Genomic DNA, 21773 nt, shown 5'->3' on the forward strand with positions numbered 1-21773 from the left:
GGAGCAGCCGGGATTAGAAGCAGTGCCCATATGGGACCCCAGCACGTTCAAGGTTTAGCTGCTAGACCACAGTGCCAGGCCCTAACTAAAATAATTTAATTGATTATTATAAGCCAGAGACTTTCCTGAATGCTTAGGTGATACTTAGAACTTGATTTCCTTTTTTTTTTTTTTACTTGAAAATGTATTTATTTGAAATGCAGAGTTATAGAGGGAGCGAGAGAAAGAGAAAGAAAGAAAAAGAAAAAGAACCAACGAACGAACCAATATTCCATTCCTTTGTTCATTATCCGGATGTCCCCTGACTGGGGCCAGGCCGAGCCCAGGAGCCCTGAACTCCATCTGAATCACCCAGTTAAGTGCCACACTCCAAGTACTGGGACTGTGCTGATTGCCCAAGATGTGTTAGCAGGAGGCTGAACTGAAAGTGAGACAGTCGGTGCTTGAGCCGGCACTCCTCCAGGGCAGTGCTCTTACAGGCTGTGACGTTCCCCGTTTGACAAAACATGGGCGTTGAGTCCAGTAGAAGTGGGTGGTGATGTCTACACCTGTACCTGGGGATATTAATATAATATTCATATAATAATTAATATAGCAATAATATTAGGCCAATGTAAGAATGCTTTTCAATATCTTGATTGAAACTGATGAGTGAATAAGGATACTATTTTAAATTACTTTTTTGTTGTAGGCACAATTGGACTTTTTGAAGTAAACTGTGATGTATGATCATCCTAATCATGTGTTATGATTAAAAGTGGTACTTTTTTGCATAATCATTCATGAAAACATTTATTTTCTAAGTGAATTTAGGTAGGAATAATTGTTTCTTATACTTTACCAGAGGGTACTTGATTATACTTGGTTATTAAGTACCTACCAGATTGTGCTGAAATTGCTCTCTCCTTCTCCGCGTATGCTACTTTCTGAAGTGTTTGAGGTCTACAGTTGTATATTGCAGTTTTATATTAAAATATTGTAGTCATTCAGATGCTAAATCAGAGAAATAATGTTAATTTTCAGATGCCAGCACAGATCAGTTATACAGTATTCAGTATGGTTTGTATGCCACCACACTTTGCTGTTAATTGAATACTATAAACTGTATTTCAAATATTTCACATTTTAGAAAATTGTTGGCATTGAGGTATAGGTGCTGTTGTCTTTTTATAGACTTCATAATAAAATCACAAAATCGAGTAATTTTTACAAACCAACAGTTATTTGCAGATAACAAGTTTTTTGTGCTTAGTTCTCACACCTAACGTTTGAGTGTGCGGATCGTGCTTGAGTGTTCCTTCGTGGTGCCAGGCTTATAGGAAGATGCGCACGTTTCCTTTGGGGAAGAAGGCGTTGCTCGTTTCCCGGGTGGAGGACACAGAGCATGTTAGCCAGGTGTCGGTACAGGGATTAGATAAAGAACATTGAGAATTGAGAGAAAGACGTTTCCTCTTAGGAGCATTGGATAGTACAGAATAATCTCATTTTGGTGCTTTCTTCTTTAAAAAATGATTCTGGAGGTTTTTTCAATTGAAATGGTAAGTTTTGGTAATGTTTTTCCTTTTTTGAGGAATTAGAAGAGAGTTAAGATTGGCAAGTGGAAGTAATTAAACACATGTTTTTGAGTTAATGTATGTTATATAATTGATATGATTTTGTCCATATTAGTTGAATTAGTAAAATGTCTTAGGAAGGCATACAGATATGTTAATTCAGTTTTGTCACTAAGATTGGTTGCTTCTTAGTGTCTTCTACAATTTCTGTTAGGGCATATTCTGTTGTTAGTTCTATAGTATCACTTCAAATGTCAAAATTTTATGCTTAAATCAATAGGAAATGAGGATTTCGGTGTCCATGCTATCTTGAATGACTACTGAACAATAGGACATAGGAAGTGAGTTTTTACGCTCTATGTATGTTATATGGATGAAATGCATTTATTTAAGTTAGACTGTTGATGTCTGTTAAATTTCAAACCTTTTTGAAAATTTGAAATATTGAAAATATATGGGTAAGTTTGCTTGCTTTTCTTACTATTTTCTGTATTTTATACCTTATTTTAAATCTGGCCTTTTCTGGTTATAAAAACTCAGCCATAGTTTTATAAGATAATTTCTTTATTTGGTATACCATTATGTCATCTAATTCCTGATTTGAAGCAGCTGATATTGTTCCAGCTGCTGCTGTTAGAACTGCAAAGGATTGTTTTGTTTTGTTCTTTCCTTTTGTCCTTTCCTCTCTCCCCCCACTTTTGCTCCCTCCCACCTTCCCTCAGTCCAGTTTCAGAGAAAGAGCTTTCGTTTACCTCTTTACTTCCCCAAATGCCTGCAATAGCTTTGCCTGAGCTGGCGATTTAATCAGAATGGAATCTAGGTCTCCCATGTGGGTGGTAGAAACTCAGCTGCCTTAGCTATCACTGCTTCTTCACAGTGGCTGTGTTGTTAGCAGGAAAGAGGGATCTGCAGGTGAGGCAAGGATTGGAAACCAGGTACTCCACTCTGGACATGGTCATCTTTCGTTACTGTGAGGCCCAATAGCTGGTCCTAACATGCATTTCAAATAACTGCTTTTTAAAAAATAGTACGTATCTTTAAAAATCACTAGTTATTGAATATGTTTCTTTTTATTATCATCTATGCAGATGAAATACATAATTTATTAATTTCAAAGCTGGTAAACTGTTGATGATTTATCTCATCACAGTCAGAAAAACATTTCTCTGTAAATTTGGTTGGTAATTCTGTACAGACTGGCACTTAGGCCTTGCCTCTTTCTTTCCCCATAGCTTGCCTCTGTTGATGGGACCAATTTGGAATTGCTTTTTGGGCAGTGTGTATTTTTTTTTAATACTTATTTTTATTGGAAAGTCAAATATACAGAGAGGAAAGACGATGAGAAAGATCTTCCGTCCATTGATTCACCCCCTAAGTGGCCGCAATGTCTGGAGCTGAGCCAATCCAGAGCCAGGAAGCAGGAGTCTCCTCCAAGTCTCCCACATGAGTGCAGGGTCATCCTCCACTTTCACAGTCTGTAAGCGGTGAGTGGGATGGGAAGTGTTGTAGCCAGGACATAAGCTGGAGTCCATATGGGATCCTGGCGCTTGCAAAGGGAGGATTAGGCAATTGACCCTTCACGCTGGATACCAAAGCACTTTTTTCAGAATTTACCATAGCAGTTGAAAAGGACATTTTTCAGTCATTTATTTATTTCTATTTGAAAGGCAGATTTTACAGAGAAGGAAAAACAGAGAGGAATTTTTCCATCTTCTAATATACTCCCCAAATAGCCAGAGTTGAGATGGTCCAAAGCTGGGGGCCAGGAGTTCCCTGGTCTCCCAAGTAGGTAGGTGCAGAGTCCCAAGGACTTGGTCTGTCTAATGCTGTCTTCCCAACTTATAAGCAGCGAGCTAGATCACACGTGGAACCTCTGGGGTTCAATTCTTATGAGATATCAGCCCTGCAGGCAGGATTAGTGGGTTTTGCCAACATGCCAGTCCCGAAAAATGATATTAAACACACACACACACGCACACACACACAGTTTTGAAAGGCAGAGTTACAGAGAGGCAGGGAAAGTGAGACCTTGCATCTGCTCCTTCACTCTCCATGTGACTGCAGTGCTCAGGGCCTGCATAAGCCAAAGCCAGACGTCTGGAACTGTATCCAGGTGTCACACCTACATGGCACTTGGGACATGTTCCACTGCTTTCCCAAGTGCAGTGTCAGAATATCAGTGTATCAGAAGAGGAGCAATCAGTGGGACTCAAAACGACACTCTGCAGGATATTATAGGTGGTGGCTCAACGTGCTAGACCGCAGTGCTATACGCAGTGATGACAATTTTAAAGATGTCTTCTTGTATATACGTTAAAAATAAAATTATTGACCTGTTTAAAAAAAATTATGAGCGTGGGACTAAAGTCCATGCTTTGCATGCGCTGGGTTCTTATATGGGTGCTAGTTCCCTAGTTTGTATCCCGCCTGCTCGACTTCTCTTCAGTTCCCTGCTTGTGGCCTGGGGAAGCAGTAGAGGCTGGCCCAAGGCCTTGGGATCCTGCACCTGCATGTGAGGCCCGGAAGAGGCTCCTCTCTCCTGGCTTTGGATTGGTGCAGCTCTGGCCGTTGTAGCTACTTGCGGAGTGACTCACTGGATGGAAGATCTTCTTCTCCTCTTTGTACTTTCAAATAAAATAAATAATTCTTAAAAAAAAAAAATATAGATTGTCAGAATGTCTTGGATCTAGTGATGTGAGGTTGCAGGTTAATCTGCTACATTCAGTGCCGGTGTCCTGTATGTGTACTGCTTTGGGTCCTGGCTCTTCTACTTGGGTTCCTGCTCCCACGTGGGAGACGCACATGCAGTTGTTAACTCCTGGCTTTTGGCCTGGCACAACCTTAGCCTTTGCAGCCATTTGGGGAGTGAATCAAAGCATGCAAGTTTCTGTCTGTGTGTGTTTCTCTTACCCCTGTCTGTAACTCTGCATTTAAAGCAAAAAGGAAATCTTTGAAAACAAAACAAAAGCATGCCTTAGGTTAATGAGCACACGGAGACCTGTTACTTCTATTAGTGAGTCAATATTTAAAGAACATTTTTTGATGTTATTACTAAATCTTACCGTAATGCTAAGATGTGATTCATCTACTGAATTTTTTACTAAAGCTAACTTGTTTAAAAGCAGTTGATTAAGGAAAGTTGAGGTTCGGGGATTTCCCATATCTCATTGTCTGTATGTATGTATAACTTTACCCGCTATAAAGATCCTACGTATGGTCCTATATCTACCTATCAGAAACCTTAAACACTGCATGCATGGTGTTAACATATTCTGTAAAGTTTGGCAGCACTTGTACCATTCTAAATATCCTATATGTTCTGTTCATTTTTTCCACTCTCCTAACTCCTGGAATCCATTGATTCTTCTCTGATTCCTTCATATTCCCTTTTCCAGAGTGTCTGTTTGGCACCTTTTCCTTAGCAGTATTCCTTTCCTTTCCTTCATGTCTGTTCATGAATTGACAGCTCACTTTTTGGTCCTGAATAGTATCGGCTGTCTAGATGTGCTGAGGGTTATCTGTTCTCCAGGACATCTTAGTGTTTCTAACCTTCATGGGGTTTCCGGGTGGATTGAAACATTTAGTTTCTTTAGGTAAAGAACAAGGAACAGTATTCCTGGATTATATGGTGAAGGTGTGTGTGTTTTTACAAGGTTCCTCTGGCAGTCTCATTTCCTCTTGTGCTGAGTGAGTTTCTGCTGACAGTGTTTGAGTTTTTACCATTTAAATATGCATGTAATCATGTATTGTTTATTTAATTTGTAACACCCTAATTAGTGTAATAATACCAAAGTTTAACAATCATCAACCTCAAAGTTTTCTGAAGGTATTTTTTAAGTCATGTAATTCAAGTTGAGGGAAAAATGTTAGATTTTGCTAGGGCTCTGTTTAAAGTGTACTAAGTGTTTTCCCTTCTGTAGTTTTTACAAATCATTTTGAAAATTTTGTTTGTTGAAAAGAGTAAGTTTCGGGCCCAGCACGATAGCAGAGTGGTTGAAATCCTCGCCTTGCACTTGCCGGGATCCCATATGGGTGCCAGTTCTAGTCCTGGTAGCCCTGCTTCCCATCCAGCTCCCTGTTTGTGGCCTGGGAAAGCAGTCGAGGACGGCCCAAAGCTTTGGGACCTTGCACCCACATGGGAGACCTGGAAAAAGCTCCTGGCTCCAGGCTCCTGGGTTCGGATCAATGCGGCTCTGGCCAATAGAGCAGCTGGAGGAGTGAATTAGCAGGAGGAAGATCTTCCTCTGTCTCTCTTCCTCTCTGTATATCTGCCTTTCCAATAAAAATAAATCTTAAAAAAAAAGAAAAGAAAAGGTTAAGTTTCTCTTGCTTAGCTTGGACAGTTTGCATGTAATTAAATGATTTTTATTACCGAAAGTAATTTTTAAAAATTTTTTCATTACTTTTCTCCAAAAAAAAAAGGTTAGTTTGCTGATACACACACCTTCCAGTAGTTTAGCACTTTTCCTTTTAAACTCAGAGAGGCTTTTTTTTTTTACTGATTTAGTGTCATTAATTCTTTATTGCATTCTCTTTGTGTTTGTTAGCCAGTGTTCCTGGATGGTGAATTCAGACCCTTTCCTATGGAGCTTTGGCTCTCTTTCTGCCAAAACAAAAACCAAAACCAAACAAACAAACAAAAAGAGAGGTAACTTAATAGTGCCAAGTATTTAATTTAGTTATTTGGCAGATTTAGTGATGTGTAATGATGAAATGAATCTTGGGATTTACTAGAATTTACTTTCTAAGAAAATATACAGAGACACTCTCAAAGTTTGTGGTTTTTTTTTCCTGTTGCTTTTGCTTTATTATTTTTGCAAAAAATAGAATAACAGAACAATCCTGGTATTTTTCCTAAGTGAGTACAGCAGTCAGGGCCGAGCCAGAGTCAACTCGGGAACTGGGAACTCCATCCTGGCCTCCTAGGAGGTTGTTAGGGAATTTAGTTCTTTTGTTTCCTTTTTTTTTTTTGTTTTTAAACATTTAATACACACAGTGGAGGAGAGACAGAGAGGAAGTTCTTCCATCTGATGATTCACTCCCCAAGTAGCCGCAACAGCCGGAGCCAGGCCGATCCAGATCCAGGAGCTCCTTTTGGGTCTCCCACACAGGTGCAGAGGCCCAAGGCTTTGGGCTGTCCTCGACTGCTTTCCCAGGCCACAGGCAGGGAGCTGAATGAGAAGTGGAGCTGCCAGGATTAGAACCGGCACCCATGTGGGATCCTGGCACGTTCAAGGCAAGGACTTTAGCTGCTAGGCCGCTGCGCGGGGCCCAGACTTTAGTTCTTGAGTGTTGGTCTCTGCTTCCTAGTAGAGAACAGTGTGGAAAGTAAAGCAGGCAAGCCTCGAACCTGCACTCTGGTACAGTTAAGAGTATCCCAAGTTTTGCCTTAGCCCACTATGCTATCAACACTGTCCCTGGGATTTCATGTAGATAGTAGGTATAAACAGTCTATCATTGGTTTTGTTATTTTCTGTCTTAAGACATGGAACCTTCCTTAGGTACATAGAGATGTCTAGATAAACCTTGGATGTTTCTTCAGGTATAAACATGAGGTGTTTATCAAAGAAGATTGATTATGGTTGTTATGACTGCATTCACTCAAACAAGAATTTTGATCAAAACGTGAGGATGTGTCTTAGGTCATGAAATACTGTTGCATTTAATAAAGCTAAAGACATGGTTTAGTTCAGTATATTTTATGATTCCCTAATTGTAACTAGACTTTATTGATGTCCTTCCTGAGTACTAGATAATTCGTCTAAATTAAGCTTTTTTAAAAAAAGTCCAATGCAAGGTACTTGACATTACAGATAGATATGTGAAGTGTTAAGTAGGCTAAAAAAGGATAGCTCTTTTCCACATAAAATGTCAGTTGGCCAGAGAGGAAGAATTACTTTGAGATAATGGCTTGGCTGATTTTATATTTGAGCCAGTTTTTTTTTGTATTTTTTTGTTTGTTTCAGAGAGTAGTACCTTTGTTTTTTAAAATACTGACTTAGTGTAAGAGAGATTCCTCGCGTCCAATGGTTTACTCCTCAGTTTGCCACAGCGACCTTGGATGGGACAGGCAGAAGTAAAGGTGCAGGGTCTTCATCTGGTTGTCGCATGTGTGTGATCGGAGCCACGGTCTCTGGCTCAGTTTCCCCTGTTTTTCCCAGGCCAGGACGCTCCATCAGATTGAGAGCAGCTGAGACAAACACTGGTGTCGGTATGGGATGTTGAATTTGCCAGTGGTTGCTTAACCCATTTTGCCACAGTCAGCTTCTATTTATGTTATATTGGAAGTAACGTTAGAAATTTAAGCAAAATTTAAAGAAATGGTTTTATACAGGGAAGAGTGTGGGCTTTGTTTGCATTTTTGCACGTTTCTAATACTTTTTCCCATTACAGTAAAAATATTATTTTACAGATTTGCTTAATTTACTGTTGTATAGAAATGGTTGGCTTTCCATATCTACTTCTGTGTTTCGTCTGTTGCAAAAAGCTCTCAGAATACATCAGGTCTGCTTTTATAACTTTGAATCAGTGAGTAGCTTGACATTGCAATAGCATTTCAGTGATGCTGTCTTTAAAATTTTTCACTAAAATAAGTCAGCTTTGGGCTTTGAGTCTATTCCTATGAAATGAGAGTTCGTTGATTTATGGAGCCAGGGCAGAGGGCATGCCTGGTAGGGGTTACAGCGGGTCGCTCTGACTGGGTTTCAGCTCCAGTTGGCTTGTGTGAAGGCCGAGTGTGCGGTGGGCAGGGTTGGGCTGGACTGCAACACCCATTGGATTCTGTAGAAGACAGGGCTGGAGACAGAATTAACGCAGCAATTGCACCGCCAGTATATGCGTAGGCTGATTTTGGTGATGGATTGTGCCAGACCCTGTATTGGCAAACACATAAGAATCAGGTCTGGGATCACGTAAGATGAGGTTTCTTTTGTGATTCCCCCTCAACTAAACCACTGAACTCAGAACTCCAACCATGGAGAAAACTGCAGGTTCCATGGTCTAACTGTGGAGCACATGTGTCAAAGTTGGGCCTCCTCAGTGGCTTAGATGGAGCAGTGGACAGCATGTCCAGATGAGGTTTGTTTGGGGATTCCCCAACTCAACCACTGACTCAGAACTCCAGCCATGGAGAAAACTGTAGGTTCCATGGTCCAACCATGGATTGCTTATATCAGAGCTGGGTCTCCTCTCTGGCTAAAATGAAACAGTCGACAGCACATCAAATTGTACATGGAGCATGCAGAGGACACCTGATGTCATAACAGAGGATGGAGGACAGAACAAATTGATCAACTACCCCAGCCAAGTGTTAGTAGTCAATATGTGGGCAAACGTAGACTCTAAGGTGGGCTGGGTCAGTTCCTGGAATGATTTCATCATGTGTGGAGTGGCGAGATTGGCAGCAATTCAGAGCTACCAGAACCATTCGAGCCGGACCCTTGGAGCGAGCCCCACATCAGGGACACTGGCCTGGTTGTCAGGCTAGGTTTTGCTTCTCCCATTATCTCCCCGCTGTTCCCAGATACAGGAAGAGAATGGTTTCATCCACTTTTCTCTAGCTCTTGCCTCTTCACACCCTAATCAACTAGGTAAACATCATCAAAAGATAAATAAAAATAACTTTCATTAAAATAAGTCTACTTTATGCTCTGAATCGTATTCCTGTGAAATATGAATCCATTAATTTAAAGAGATAGTCCAAAAGTTATTGTATGATACAGAATAAAAGATCTGCATTTCTTTTTACTGATATCATTAGGACATGTTCGCCAAAAGTCATACCAGCAGTCAAGATTGTTGGATATTGGCGTTGCAAGTAAAAGTCTTTGTTCTGTGAAAAAAAACGGGGTGGCTGACTTAACATGTATCTCAATCACAGGAATATGCTTTTTTTTTCCTTTTATTTATTTAAGTGGCAGTGATAGGGAAAGAGACAATTCAATGCAATGATTTCCTTCCCGTGTGTCAGTGCCTGGGTAGTGAGAAGCAAGGAGCCTGGAACTCCATCTAGGTCCTCTACGTGGGTGACAGGGATGCAGCTACTTGTGCCATATTCCAATACTTTGCAGCCGCACTAGCAGGGCACTGTATCAGAAGTCCAACAGCGAGGATTCCATGTGGCACACTCTTGGGATGCCAGCATAATAGGCACCAACTCTGTATGAGGGCAGCAAAGGAATGCTTATCGCTAAGGCCTCGCCTTGCACATGCTGGGATCACATATGGATACCAGTTTTAATCCTGGAGGCTCCGCTTCCCATCCAGCTCTCTGCTTGTGGCCTGGGAAAGCAGAGCAGGGTCCAAGGCCTTGAGACCGTGTACCCACATGAGAGACATGGCAAGTATTTCTTTTTTTTAAAATATTTTATTGTGAAGTCTGATCAAAGTATTGAAATATTTTTTAAAATTTATTTATTTGTTGGAAAGGAAATGTGAGAGAGAAGATGGAGATCTTCCACCATTTGTTCATTCCTCCAATTATAACTGCCAAGGCTTGAACAGGCAGAAGTGAGGAGCCAGGAACTGCATTTTGGCTTCATATGGATTGTTGCTGGAGTAGACACCGCCAGGGGAGGTGGGCATCCGGCAGTGGCTTAGCCCTCTGCCCTGTAGTGACCTCTTCCTAGACTCGAGAATGCCATGGTTACTAATCAAAATTGAGTGCAAGTGTGCCTTGGTTTGTGCTAAAACACATGAGTTTCTGCTTTTGTAGTGTTGAATGCAGTCAGTGCTGAGAAGGAAAGCCTTCTTGAGGTCGTGACTGTGAGTTAAAGCATGGGATGACATATTTCATGAACTGCGTTGGTAGGGCCACTGTTAGCCACTACGGTTTGGTACATGCTTCTGGCAGTCAGCCATGCTTTGCTTGCTTTCTCCATCATCAAAATATTTAGCTACTCTTAAATTATGATCATTGTTTTCATGTAAAGTCATAGAATCACTGTAAAAAGAAAGTTAAAACACTAGGGCTCATTAAGCTTTCATTCTTTTCGTTGTTAAAGATTTTTCTAATTTATTTGAAAGTTGAAGTTACTGAGAGATACAGGTCTTGTATTTGCTGGCTCACTCCCTGAATGACTTGAAAGGCTGGAGCCGGGCCCATCCCGGAGTTGGCATGGCTGGTTCTGATTACCTCCGTGGGGTCAGGGGTCCAGGCACTTCAGCCGTCCTCAGCTGCTTCCTCAGGTGTGTTTCTCGGAGCTGGAGCACAAGTGGAGCCGCCAGGACCTGTCCCAGTTCCCATTTAGAATGCTGCCATTGAAGGTGAAGGCTACTTTACTCACTACACCACAGCGCCAGCCCCCACTCTTGAAACTCTTAGTGAGAGATGGTTGTGAAAGTAGGAATTTTATGAACTCCAGCAGAGTTTTATAGGTCAGTTCAACACTTGCCACATTTATGACCTTGCATAAGTTATTTAATATCTTTTCACTTAGATTTTTCATCTTAAAAGAGGCAACATGGCACGGGTGATGGTGCTTCAGGTTAATTCTTTGCCCTGTGGTGCTGGTGTCCAGTTTGGTTGCTGGTTCATGTCCTTGCTGCTTCACTTTTGATCAGCTCCCTGTTTATGCCTGGTATGGCAGTGGAGGAAGGCTTAAAGTCCTTGCCACCCTGCACGTATATGGGAGATCCCGAAGCTCCTGGCTCCCAGCTTTGGATCAGTTTTCGGCTTTGCAGCAATTTTGGAAATGAAGTAGCAGATTGAAGACCTCCTGTGTCTGTCTCTGTTCAAAAAGTGTGCCTTTTGGGCCTGACGTGGTAGCCTAGTGGCTAAAATCCCCACCTTGCATACGCCAGGATCCTGTATGGGAGCTGGTTCATCTTTTCACCTCCCTGCTTCCCACCCAGCTCCCTGCCTGTGGCCTGGGAAAGCAGCAGAGGACGGCCCAAAGCCTTGGGACCCTGCACCCGTGTGGGAGACCCTCAAGAGGCTCTTGGCTTGGCTCCAGCCCTTGGGGACGCTTGGATTGTGAACCAGTGGACAGAAGGTCTTCCTGTCTGTCTGTGTTCCTATCTGTATATCTGGCTTTCCAATAAAAATAAATAAATCTTAAACAAATGAAAATAAAATTTAAAAATACGCTAAACCAGCAGGAGAGCAGTCTGATAGTGTTGTATCAATTTTTTGAAATGGAGTTTTCATTGTAGTTGATACTTGGTGTGTAGATTTTAAATTGTTATTTGAAAAGCAGATTTACAGAAGAGAGGTGATGATGTCTTCCATCTGCTGGTTCATTGCCCTGAAAGGCAGAGCTGGGGCAGTGGGTGCAGTGGTTCCAGCGCTGGGCTCATCTGCTGGTTCATTGCCCTGAAAGGCAGAGCTGGTACAGTGGTTCCAGCGCTGGGCTCATCTGCTGGTTCATTGCCCTGAAAGGCAGAGCTGGGGCGGGGGATACAGTGGTCCCAGCGCCGGGTTCATCTGCTGCTGCTCTCCCGGGGACATTGGCGGGGAGTCGCATCAGAAGGGCAGCAGTGACTCCACAGACAAGGCTAACCTAGTACACCCTGGCCTAGCCCCATGATGTAGTTTGTTGCTTTGGAGTCTTCTCAGATGTTGGTTACAAATAAGTTATTATAACTTAAATCACTACTCTGAAATTTTGTGAACAAATGAGCGAAAGCTTTTATGTAGCAGCTAAAATTTAAGAAACATTAGAATGTACTTTATATTTTATGTTTGCTTTTTGTGGTAAGCTTCACATTACTATTTATTTATTTTGATACTTAATTGCTAAATGATAATGAGAAATAATACTCTTATTTCTGTTTACAAATCCCCTTAAATGTCATCTCTGATTCTTTTACATAATTACAACTCAGTACATTACTAGGAAAATGAAAACTTATTCTGCTTCTAAAATGATAACTTGTAAGAAATAATTATCCATTTTCAAACTACTGTTGTTATTTAAGAATAAACTAGTATGAAATAGTAATTTCATACAATGGTAAACTCAAATATTGAGCGAGTGTACGTATTTTTAGGAGAAAATGCTATTACGTATAACGTGAATTACAACTTTAATGTTATAGTAATCTGAGACATCTGATTTTTGCATCTAAAGAAACTCTAGAACTCAAACTAGTAGTGTAAAGTATCAAAAGTGTAAAATTCTTCCTTTCCTTAGACCCTGAACTGTGTCACATTAATAAGCGTTCCCAGGAAGTTGTATTAATGTTAAATGGTTTTAATAAATAATAAGATTCTTAGCTTTGTAGTAAACTAAATATGTTGTTTTAGGAAATGCTACTCAATGTTGAAATTATTAACAAATGATAAAAAGGTTTATTTATGTCTTGTAGTTAGGCATTCTTGAGCTCATATAGAAATTTTGAAAATTGATATCTCAACAATGAGTCTGTAATACCTACCCTGTGTTAGTGGCTAGACATTGTATTTCTAACCTCCAGAATTAAAGCAAACCCAAAGCTAAAAATTTTGGCTTACTAAATATTCAAGATCATAAAATCTCTGTATTTTACTTTATGGTGCTGAAATGTAACTTTTTTTAATTGAAGTGTGTATTATAAATGATAACCTATAGTATTTTTGCTTGTACAGAATATTTTTTGCTTTGACTTTCAGGTAGAAAAAGAAATTGCAGCTTGAATTAGTTCATTGAGTAGTAAGTTAAATCTGTTCTCCCAAATCCTCATCAAGTGGTTTTAGAATGTGAGGGATTTTTTTTTTCTTTTTGTTTGTAATTCAGTGATAGTGTTTGTAAACAAGCCGAGTTTTACGAAGAGAGAAATTTAGTTTTAAGAATGGCTTTTCCAACGTGTGCCTTGGTTTGACCTGACTGGATTGGAGTTAGCTGGGAGCTGGCATTGTGTGGCTTCTACCGCCTGTGGTGCCGGCTACCTACTGGTGCTGCTGGGAAATCATACGACGGAGCTTCTGGCATTGGTCTGACCTTTGGCCATTTGGGGAGTAGACCAGCAAATGGAAGATCTTTCTTTCTCTGGGTCTTCCTCTCTCCCTGTAACTCTGCTTCTCAAAAAATGAGTAATTTAATAACTATAGAGAAGAAGAAGGAAAAGGAAGAGATTGTTCTCCCATCTGCTTGTTTACTCCTTGGATGGCAGGGACCTGGCCACTGGATGCGTCACCTCTTGGGCTATACAGTGCAGGTCTGCGGGAAGCTGGAGCTATTAGTGTGATGCTGGAACTGCCAGCAAACCCAGATACCCCAACCTGTGGTAGAGATGCCTCAGTCGGCAAGATGCCTGTCCCGCTTTGAGTTTGCTTCATATTTTGTAAATAATTTGATGGCATGTTTCTTGATGATGCTTTGTTGTGTTATACCTTCTTCTATGGTAGTACATATTCCTTAGTAACTACTTTTGGGCAACTTTTTAATTTTATTATTATTATTTTTTTTTATTGGAAAGGCAGATGTACAGAGAGGAGGAGAAACAAAAATCTTCCACCCGATGATCCACTGTCCAAATGGCCGCAGTGGCCAGTGCTGTGCTAATCCAGAGGCCAGGAGCCAGGAACTTCTTTGCTGGTCTCCCCACGTGGGTTCACGGTCCCAAGGCCTTGGGCTGTCCTTGACTGCTTTCCCAGGCCAGGGAAAGCAGGGAGCTGGATGGGAAGCGGGGCTGCCGAGATTAGAACCGGCGCCCATATGGGATCCCGGGGCGTTCAAGGCGAGGACCTTAACCATTCCAGCATCGCGCTGGGCCCCTTTATTTAGTTTTGATGATGTTTACGTAGTTGATTAGGGAGGGAAGTATTGAAAGTTGGGGGAGGGGGAAGACAAGGGGAGAAACCACACCCAGCCTTCCAACTGCCTCAATATGCAGAGATGTGGAATGCCCACCTGATGTCCCAGGTTCCCCGATGTGGAGCATGTTCCAGGGTTCTGTTGAAGCGATTTTGACAGTTCTGAAATGCTGTCAGTCTCATTGATCCAAGGATGAGGAAATCCTTCCAAGGTCCACTGGCTGCATTGGTGCACCCGAAAGTCTCCATTTGCCCAGAAGTTTGCTGTCAAGCTTTGCTGGGGTAGTTGAATAATTTGTTCTGCCCTCCTCCTCCGCTGTGGTATTAAGCTGTCCTCCACAGTCTCCAATGAACTGCCAAGGCCTCCGCGTGCATCTGGGAATGCTGTCCATTGCATCACCGAGGAGGCCTGTTTCAGACACATCACTCCACTGTCGGGTCACAGATTGTGCCACTGTCCCTGTGGTTGGAGTTCTGAGTCTAGTAGTTCAGTTGGGGAACCCTCAGAGAAACCTCATCTGAGGTGATCCCAGACCTGACTCTTGTGTCTGGCATAGTCTGGCCTTCCAGTTGGCCTCGTATGAGAGGGTGAATGTTGCAACCCGGCCCACCCCACGCCCCATTCAGGATGTACATTCGGGACAGCTGCCTTGACCAGTCCAGACTGTTGTGGGTTCCTTTACCTGTGAGTGATGGCAGGCTCCTTGGTCACACCTAGTTTAGTCCATCACCCCTTCAACTCTTGAGTTAACCAGTGGGACTAGTATTTCCACGGGGTTTGGCCCACACATCCCCCACAGAATCTGTGCCCGAATGTGGTTCTCTTATGTGCTACTTAATGTCATGGCCCTGCCTAATATGACCCCACTCCTGATCCATCAACATGTCAGGTAATAGGATATGATCCTGCTAGACAAGCCCCGAGCCTTAGCTTTTGCATGGACTGGTGTTCAGTGATTACAAGTACTACACAGTATTTAAAGGAGTTTGGTATATCAGTCTTATCCATAAAGATCATCTGGTCCCTCTCCTCCAACCTACTAGGTCTCATTACCCTCGCTAACCTTCAAAGGAAAAGTTACTCTGTCGTTGGGATTCTTTAGGATTGATTGACATCCCAGAAGCACAGTGGGCCTGACCTGGAGATGCCTAAGCAGCAATTCAGAGCCAAAACCCCACAGCAGGCCGCCGGGACAGGTCACCGCACGGACGCGGTGGCTGGAGACAATCCCGGTTGGCACCCTCCAGCAGCTGAGTTTAGAACTTTTGTAAAACCCATATATGAAGAGTTCTTTAAAATTCACTGAAAGTATGTTATGAATAAAGTATGCATGATTTTCCAGGGTTTTTGTACTTAAATAAACTTAGATTCTAGTTCCATTTCATTGAACTGTTTCTATATCCTTATACACTTCTGTCATACTGGCTTTTTTATTTTCTGGATTTCCAGTTGTTGGTACTTTCACGAGTATTTTAGTAAATGAAATTTTACTTAATTTTAGATCTTGTTAAGATTGCTTTTTAAAAAGTTTAACGAAATTGCTTTCTTTGGATTTAAACTGCTACTTTTCTCAGAATGCCTTTGACAATTTAACACAGCACAAAAACAGTCATATCAAAGGGTAATTTCATTTTGTTATCTTTGAGTGTTTTCACTTATAGGTTTTATTCAAATTAATTTTTTGTACTAGTAAATGAAGTGTTTCTTAAAAAGCAGTTTCTGTTTTGAAACATCCAGTGTTTGTATTGTTTGCATAACTTTTTAGTTTCAGTTAAGTTCACGAGTACCTTCTTCCGGAACCGGCCAGCTGTGTAACACTTTCCCTTGAGATTATCAAGGACAGCAGTTTCTTATTTAAAAGTAATATTTTCTGGAACATCAGTAATGGTTTGCATAGTGAAAAATTCTCGTGGCCCTTGTGGAGTAACGCTTGAGTGACTGAAATAAAATTCAAAATGATTTCTTATAGTGATATTTGCATATGATTTTAATTTTAGCTTGGTGATCTAAAGCTGTTTGTGTTGAATGTGTAAATACATTTTATATAAATATGGTAACAGCCATTTCCTTTTAAAGACTTCAGTGACCCTGGAGGACAAAGTAACTCAAGTGGTGGTAACGCTTAGATGCTCCTTTGCTGGATGTCTGGGCTGTGTCTCTGAACTGCCGGAATGAAAATGTTAAACTGGGTCTTGGGGGGAAGATTTTGTGTAATTTGACTTACTGATTATCCTTCTTGCAGTAAACAGAGGAACTTGTAGTGCTTAAACCTGAGAGTTCAAAGTTACTTTTCAGTGTTTTGGGAGTAAATGGTGTTGGAAATTTGCAAATCAATTAAGGTTGTTTGCCGATTCATTCTTTTCTTTTTGATTTTTAGATGAGCAGTGTAAAATGATAAGATCGATAGGTTGATTGTGACAACTATGTTTACTTGCAGAGAGAACAGGAAATGAGAATGGGTGATATGGGTCCCCGAGGAGCAATAAACATGGGAGGTAGGGATATGATTAAAAAAGGCTTCTGTAACTTCTTTGTAATTCCTTGGGGAAATGTATATGCTGTTTGTGTTGTCTCTTCATGTCAGAAGGAACTAGAATAACACTTGGAAAGATAAAATCTCTCTTATTTATTACATTAGGCTACAGTGTAATCACTAGGATGCAAATTCTGAAGCCTGACAGATGGTTTGGATTTTAATTTAAGCAATCTGCAGAGCAGATTTGGATGTGGCCTGAGCCTGTGTATTCATTGCATACCACTCTGCTGTGTGTTCAAAAATAAATTTTGTCATCCAGTTGGCATTTCAGAGTCCACAGTGTTGACCATTACACAGTAGGGCCCTCCAAATTCACTTTTCTACCATGAAAATTTGGATAGTTTCTTGTGTTTTAAAATTTCTGTTTTGCACTGTTCCTTTTGTGTAACCTTGAAGCTAGCTCTTCTTCGGTACCTAGTAGAGAATTCATAGCAGTGTATAACTTAGAGACTTACGTCATTTGCTGATGAGCAAGATGTGTCTTACTAACACACTTAGAGTAGATGCAAAGTTCTTCAAGATAGTACCTATGAAATCAAGTTTAATGTCCGTTGGCTAGTGTAGCCAAGGTGTTAGGAAACAAAGTTAAAAAAAAAATGGAGTATCATAGGCTTCATGAAATTTCGATCTAAAACTTTGAATAATGAATTACATTTTATACTTGATTAAATTCTCCTATTGAACCTGTCATGAAGTTATATAGCTCAAATATGCATCATGTATAGTAGATTACCTTAGCACCCAACAGGACCAACATGCACATCCCTCCAATACTCTTAGAATATGTATCTTATGAAATGAAATGTAATGTGCAGAAGGAACACTTTTCTTGATTCCCTAAAAAAAAAAAACTGATGGTAGATTTTGACATTACATTGCTGTTTACTTAGAGTATGAACTTAGAGTATGAACATTTCTATTATATAAAGGAAATATGAAACATGACTATTGTCCACAAAAAAGCTAGTTTTGAGATTTGTATCTGTTTTAAGTACGTAATGAAATGAGTACATCGTTCTAGGTTATGAGCAATAGTTGAGTGTGTAACAGTGATGGTGGTACAGGATTTATGTTAATTTCCATGTAAGTTTTGAGAAAATAGTTGGCCCATGTGATTTTAAGGATTGTAAACAGAGTTTATTGAAAGGTCATTATAATTATCAGCTTGTTAATAGCACCAGAAAAAAAAAACCCTTTGAACTTTAAAAGATTTTGGATTGTACAGAAACCTCGTAATTGTTATTTTCTTAAGTAATAATCAGAAGAAATATGAGTATCTTGAATTTCTTATTTTGTTAGGAATTCAATGGAAACAAATTTTTATATTTTATTCATTAGGAAATCACATTTACATTTTAGCACTTTGCTCTGCACTTCATTTCATTAAGTCTTCCTGTAGTCTTCATTCAATATGAAATTTCATTGACTCTGAGCATATCATAGTGGTTTACTGGAGCTAATTTTCACTACCAGTTAGGTTCCTGCTAGGCAGATAAAACTGTCATATCACAATATAATGATGGAATATGGCAGCGTATATACTGGCATGTCAGCAGCATGTGCAGGTGGTGTGAAACATAGATCATATATCTTGATTTTCAGGTAACCACGTGAGGCTCACGTTTCTGAGACCTTAACTTTAGTATACTTACACTGAATATAAAGCCTGTGTTGGAAATATGACTTCGATTTTGTTTCACTAGCCACCATCATTTTAGTCATAATTCACAAAGTGTGACAGTGTGGCCTGTTATGGAGGGATGTGGGGATTTATTCTGAACGTACTCCGTTTGCATAATGTTGAGAGTAGATGCTTCTTAGTACCACCTTCCCCATTCCTTATTCCTAGACTATTCAAGTTATTGAAAATCCCTATATTGGAGGAACAGAAATGACCTTGGGTAAACTGTAGATTTTTTTCAGTAGGAAGAATTTTATAAGAAGGTAATTCTTTACTAAGAAGTTTTTAGTTTCTAGGGAGGATTGTGCTCAAAGAGCAGTTGCATATTTCAGAACAGTTCATGGAAAATGGAGTTAAGAGATAGATAAGTTTGTACAAAAGAAGATTTTAAATACACGTATATTTTTTCATTTCCCGTCAATGTTTTGTAGAACCCGCTGGCTTTTCTGATATGCACTGAGTTCCTTTATCTGGCTGTTCCTTGCCACGTGGCGGTCAGCTGCATGGAGCGCAGCACAGGAGGCCTGAAAGTACCAAGCTTCACCTCCTTTTCATATTGTATATCTGAGAGGTTACATGTCAGGGAATTGACCTCTGTAATGCACAAGAGGGAAGCTCCTGGATTAGGGCTGTCTTTGTTGAGTTTTAGCAATAAACAAGAACGTGCACTCATAGGAAAGTAGTTTTATATACATTACCTAAACATTTTATATTTCAGACCATCATGTCTGTGTAACTATAGCTTAAACACTGTTGCAGTTAATAAGATAGTTTAGAGTATATTTTTGAGGAACTGATGAAGTGCTTCTGATTTTCCATTCTTAGAATTTTGGCAGCATATTTTTGTTTTCAGTTTTCATGATAAGCATTTTGATATTTTTAAATTCGGTTTCTGTATTCCAATATAAAGTTAAATAATTTATAATTTTGGAAGGTTCCATTACAAAGTATAAAATTTATACTTTATAAATTTTTGAAGTTGATAAAAATTCATGATTTTGGAAGGTTGTAGTATAAAGAGGTTCGTTACTATGATTTTCATGTATTTGCACAGAGTAGTCTCCCCTCTCCCAGCTTAACTTAATTTACATTCTATTTTCAGGCAGAACTTGAACATTAAGTGGTTTTCAAAGTGCTAATTCTTTGTTGGATAAACTGGTGAAATTTAGTCATCATTGTTAGGGATTGTTTGTTTTAAAGGCAGACTGTCACAAATGATGGTGATGTTTTATAGCTTTCAGTCTTAAGTGGCATAAAATAAATGATACTTGCCTTAAGTATATTTGTTTTGTGCATGAAAATGTGAGAGTATACATATAGATGTGTTGCAGAATCAATAATTGAGTGTCCCATTAATAAGCCAAATGATTTTGATAGTAGTTTTATTATATAGAGTGTGTAAGTGTTGCTAAGATTTTGATGTTTACCAAATTAAGCTAGGACAGCTCTAAGTATAGATTGTTTTACATAGATGCGTTTAGCCCAGCACCTGCTGGTAACCAAGGTCCTCCTCCAATGATGGGTATGAATATGAACAACAGAGGAACGATACCTGGCCCCCCGATGGGTCCTGGTCCTGCCATGGGACCAGAAGGAGCTACAAATATGGGAACTCCAATGATGCCAGATAATGGAGCAGTGGTAATGTATCATGCACATTATTTTAATTATATTGAATAATATACATTTGTACTCCAAAGATAACTTCACACTTCAGTTAGTAAGCTTTTTTTTCTTTTGATAGTAGATATCAGCAGCCAGTCAATAAAAAATGATTTTGTGAGATCATGTGTTTTGTAGTCTAATAGTATTACCATCCATGACCTGTGTTTGTACCTCAGTTATAGGAAATACATGTGTATTAGTTACTTTCAATAATACTAGCTTCTAAGCAACTTTTATTAGCATTCAGTGTGATGCTTTCTTTCGCTTTCCATATGCATTGTACTTGTAAAAATTGATTTTCAGTGAGCAATTTTAATAAAAACATAATTTGGCAAGATTTTATTTCAGATAATCTTACCTGTAATTGGCAAAGTTTAATGAGTATTCTAAACTTTAAACATTGCTTTCTTTCCTAGCATTATGAATTCCATTTCTAAGTAGACTTAAGGTAGAAGGATTGTCCTGACCTGAGAGTGTGAAGGTATCTTTGTGTGAGTTAAATATTTGAAAAAAGTTTTTCAGTGATGGTTTTTATTATACTTGAGTATCAGCAGTTTGCTGTCTTTAATCATTTAAAGTCCACCCAATTTACATGAAGCTTGGATATTGGTACAGCATTTTTTCATTTGGCTTTTGTTAATTATCTCAAGACATCAGAAAGGAAAATAATGTGTGTATTTTGAAAGGCTTCATTTGGAACTGTTAGCACATCTTAAGACACTGAGATGTTCACAGTCATAACTGGTGAATGCATTTTTTTCCATCTTAAAATTGATGGTGTCAAATACAAACTAATAACAATTTGGAAAAATTCGACTTAGTAGTAGTTGGCTTTTTTTTTTTTTAATGTTGTACGGAGACAAGAGGCACTGCAGAAAAACTACCGTGAACAGGTGATGCATCGTGCACTTAATAGTGTATTTATTTTCTAAAATAGAGGCATATTTTTATAGTAAAATGTTTGAAAGTTTCGAGAAACAAGCTACTTTGGCTCACTTTTTTCTACCATACGATTGTCAGTAGTAACAGAAGTCTCATTAATCGTTCCATTTTTCTATCTTTCCCTCAAAATTGTAAACTACTTGAATTATTACCCTTGTTCTTTTTCCCCATAACAGTTTACTAGTAAGCGAGTTCTTTGTGCCACCCTTCTCAGCAGCTGTTATGGTGCAACCCTTGGGATTAATGTGTGTGGTTATTGTCAGAATTTTGAGATATGCATGATTCAGATGCTTAATTATTTATGTTACTAATTTTGAAATGTCAGTTTTCTCAGACTAATATTGCAGTGAAAACACTTTCTGTTTCTATCGGAAGTATCATTCTTTGTATGTTTGTACTAGTTAGTGCTTTCTGCTTTAAGAACATTGATTTTTAGCTGAGATTTTTAGAATGTTTACTTTTTAAAACTGTGGTGCTACTTCCCAGTTTGAGTTGAAGACATGTTTCCTTGCTCAGTTTCATGCACTATAAACATTTGGTCACTGTTGAAGTACAGAGTAGGCTTAAGTGGCATTGGATAATGTCCTTAAGTCAGTTCTGGTTTCATGAAATTGGGACATAGCCTTAGTGATATCTAAGTCTTCAGATGCTGCCTTTTTTTT

At 39.6% G+C, this 21773-nt stretch overlaps 1 protein-coding gene across 3 annotated transcripts in view; it reads left to right on the forward strand.

Annotated features, from left to right (window-relative positions):
- Positions 1-21773, forward strand: part of LOC121168063 (paraspeckle component 1) — an 83034-nt gene that overhangs the window by 27386 nt on the left and 33875 nt on the right. Inside the window, exons 8-9 of one of the 3 annotated variants that reach the window (XM_040997832.1) lie at positions 16725-16782; positions 19976-20145. The exons of 1 other annotated variant lie outside the window; for it this stretch is intronic. In XM_040997832.1, the coding sequence (XP_040853766.1) occupies positions 16725-16782; positions 19976-20145 (228 nt within the window). The remainder of the gene's footprint in view (positions 1-16724; positions 16783-19975; positions 20146-21773) is intronic. One more of the 3 variants, XR_005885684.1, reaches the window with a different exon arrangement.

The sequence above is a fragment of the Ochotona curzoniae genome, unplaced genomic scaffold (assembly GCF_017591425.1).
Source record: "Ochotona curzoniae isolate NIBS_2020 unplaced genomic scaffold, NIBS_Ocur_1.0 patch49, whole genome shotgun sequence".
NCBI classification, from domain to species: Eukaryota; Metazoa; Chordata; class Mammalia; order Lagomorpha; family Ochotonidae; genus Ochotona; species Ochotona curzoniae.